General features: G+C 46.5%; 1 protein-coding gene across 1 annotated transcript; it reads left to right on the forward strand.

Annotated features, from left to right (window-relative positions):
* The first annotated feature begins 1,027 nt into the window (after window positions 1-1,027).
* On the forward strand, window positions 1,028-2,341 carry LOC138882218 (uncharacterized). Its single transcript, XM_070162714.1, has 2 exons — window positions 1,028-1,565; window positions 1,884-2,341. Exons 1-2 carry the CDS (start codon window positions 1,028-1,030, stop codon window positions 2,339-2,341), a joined length of 996 nt encoding a protein of 331 aa, XP_070018815.1.
* The last annotated feature ends 795 nt before the right edge of the window (window positions 2,342-3,136 follow it).

Consider the following 3,136-nt stretch of genomic DNA (forward strand, 5'->3'; position numbering starts at 1 on the left):
TAATAGTTTTTCGAGGTTAGATTAGATACTTACTGGGTACATATTATTTATGTACTCACGCTACACTTCCGTACTTAAATATACAGGATCTGAGGCAGGTGCATCTGGTTACTAGTCTGGTGCGCATATTTGATCCTCATCTCGAGATTTCACGGTGAGCTGCCTTCCGAGCCGTTCTGCAGCAACTGGAGTCTCTCTTATGTTTTATTTTTCTGTCTATTTCCTTTTAGATAGTAGGCTAGCATTCTTTTGTATATTCTACTAGATTGCCCACATACTTGTGATATCAGGTCTTGGTACACACATTAGTAGACTTATAATTTTGGATTTATTTACATGATTTCGATTTATACTCATTTGCCTCCGTTTAATTATGTTACATTTGCAAATTTCTAAATCTTTTTAACAACTGAGGATATGTTATCCACTTAGTAATTTATGCCCCGATACATTTCATGTCAGCATCGGGCTTTCAGAAGGTCATGGGCCGTATGATACGGTTCATAGACACCATGACTCAGGCTGGGCTATTCCCAGCTGACCCGGCCATGTCTTAGGCAGGAGAGGGAGCACAGACCCCTACTACCCAGGATCCGGGACATGCAGCTGTCGTGTATCAGACCCTGGGTGCACTACCGTGGACGGAGCCCACCCAGTTGCTACAGCTGCACCTGAGCCTAGACCAGTTGCGGACGGCGATTCGCAGAAGCTATTGGACAGATGGACCAGGCTACACTCTCTTATCTTCAGGGGTGAGCGGCATGAGGATCCCAAGGATTTCATTGATTGGTGTAGGGTCAGACTGCACAACATGAGTATATTGGAGTCCTATGGGGTGGATTTTACTATTTTTCAACTGGAGGTCGGCAGGGCCCGTAGATGGTGGCAGTCTTATCTTCTTGACAAAGCAGCGGGTTCTCCTCTCATGACTTGGGACCAGTTTACTTAACTTCTCTTGGACATGTATATTGCACCCTCTTAGAGGGAAGAGTTGCGAGGTCAGTTCGAGCAGCTCGAGCAGGGTCAGATGTCAGTGAACGATTATGTGGCGAGATTCTCTGAGTTGTATCGCCATGCACTTATGATACTTCCTACCGACGTAGAGAGAGTTTGGAGATTTGTCGTAGGGTTGCACCCCGGTTTTCGAGCTAGTATAGTCCAGGAGGTTGAGATGGGTACTGCTTATCAGCTAGTAGTGGAGATTTCTTGGAGAATTGAGGGCTACCGCCAGAGGGGTAGAGAGCAAATGCAACAGGACAAGAGGACCCGTTTCTTTGGAGAGTTTATAGGTGCCCCGACTAGGGGTAGAGGTCAGTTTGGGAAGGGTCAGCCTAGCAGGCCCACATATCCAGCACCACCACCTCCTCGGGATGCTCTAGTGCGACCCTATTTTAGTGCTATGCTAGAGAGTTCTTACCGCCCACCAGCTCATCAGGGTTCTTCCGGTGCCTATTTTAGTGCCATACTAGAGAGTTCATACTACCCACCAGCCATCCAGGGTTCTTCTAGTGGGTATTCAGGCCATCAGGTTCAGACTTCGGGGCAGCAGTCTATGGTACCGAGAGGTTGTTACAAATGTGGAGATCCAGGCCACATGAAGAGACTTTTGCCCAGACTCCGGGGCAAGGCAGTACAACAAGGTCATCAGCCCATGATTGCAGCACCAGCCGTCTGACCACCTAGAAGTGGGGGACATGCGGGTAGGGGTCGTCCTAGAGGTGGAAGCTAGGCAGGGGGAGGTCAGCCAACTATTGTTCAGTCAGGTGGAATCCAGCCAGCCGACGCTCCAACTAGATTCTATGCTTTTTTGGCCAGACCAGATGCAGTGGCCTCAGATGCCGTGGTCACATGTATTATTTCTGTATGCGGTACGGATGCTTCAGTGTTATTTGATCCAAGATCTACCTATTCATATGTATCATCTCTGTTTGCTTATGTCCTGGATATTCCTCGTGAGTCCTTGGGTACTCCTATTTATGTGTCTACTCCTGTAAGCGATTATGTGATTGTGGATCAAATTTATCGGTCATGTGTGGTCACATTCTGTGGTTACGAGACTAGAGCGGACCTTCTGTTACTTGATATGACCGACTTTGAGGTCATCCTGGGCATGGACTGGTTATCCCCATATTATGCCATTCTTGATTGCTATGCCAAGGCTGTTACCTTAGCAATGTTAGAGTTTCCTAGATTGGAGTGGAAGGGTTCGTCTGTCAGTACATCTAGTCGGGTTATCTCTTTTCTGAAGGCTCGACATATGGTCGAGAAGGGTTATTTAGGTTATCTAGCCTATGTTCGGGATACCACCGCAGGATCTCCGACGATTGATTTAGTGCAGTAGTCTAGGAGTTCACCAATGTGTTTCCTTCTGAACTTCCAGGCATGCCACCAGATCGTGATATTGATTTCTGTATTGACTTGGCTCCAGGTACCCCAGCCTATATATATCCTACCGTACCGTATGGCTCCGAAAGAGTTGAAGGAGCAGCTTGAAGAGTTGTTAGCAAAGGGGTTTATCAGACCAAGTGTATCACATTGGGGTGCACCAGTGTTATTCTTGAAGAAGAAAGATGAAAATATGCGGATGTGCATTGATTACCACCAGTTGAACAATGTTACCACCTACCTGCTGCCACATATTGATGATTTGTTTGACCAGTTGCAGGGTGCTAGGGTGTTCTCTAAGATTGACTTGAGGTCAGGGTACCATCAGTTGAAGATTCAGGACTCGGATGTTCCGAAGACTACTTTCCGTACCAAATATGGCCATTATGAGTTTCTAGTGATGTCTTTTGGCTTGACTAATGCTCTAGCAACGTTTATGGACTTGATGAATAGAGTGTTTAGGCCTTATGTTGATTCGTTTGTCATTGATTACATCTTGATCTACTCACGTAGCATAGGGGAGCACGAGCATTATTAGAGAGTAGTACTACAGACCTTGTGAGCTTTGGTTAGATTCTGTGGTATTCTTGGGGCATGTTGTATCAGGCGAGGGTATTAAGGTGGATCCCAAGAAGATTGAGGCAGTTCAGAGTTGGCCTCGTCCTACTTCGGTGACTGAGATCAGGAGTTTTTTGGGGCTAGCAGGTTATTATCGCTGATTATGGAGGGCTTCTCATCCATTGCAGTATCT

Source organism: Nicotiana sylvestris, chromosome 11, assembly GCF_000393655.2.
Source record: "Nicotiana sylvestris chromosome 11, ASM39365v2, whole genome shotgun sequence".
NCBI lineage: Eukaryota > Viridiplantae > Streptophyta > Magnoliopsida > Solanales > Solanaceae > Nicotiana > Nicotiana sylvestris.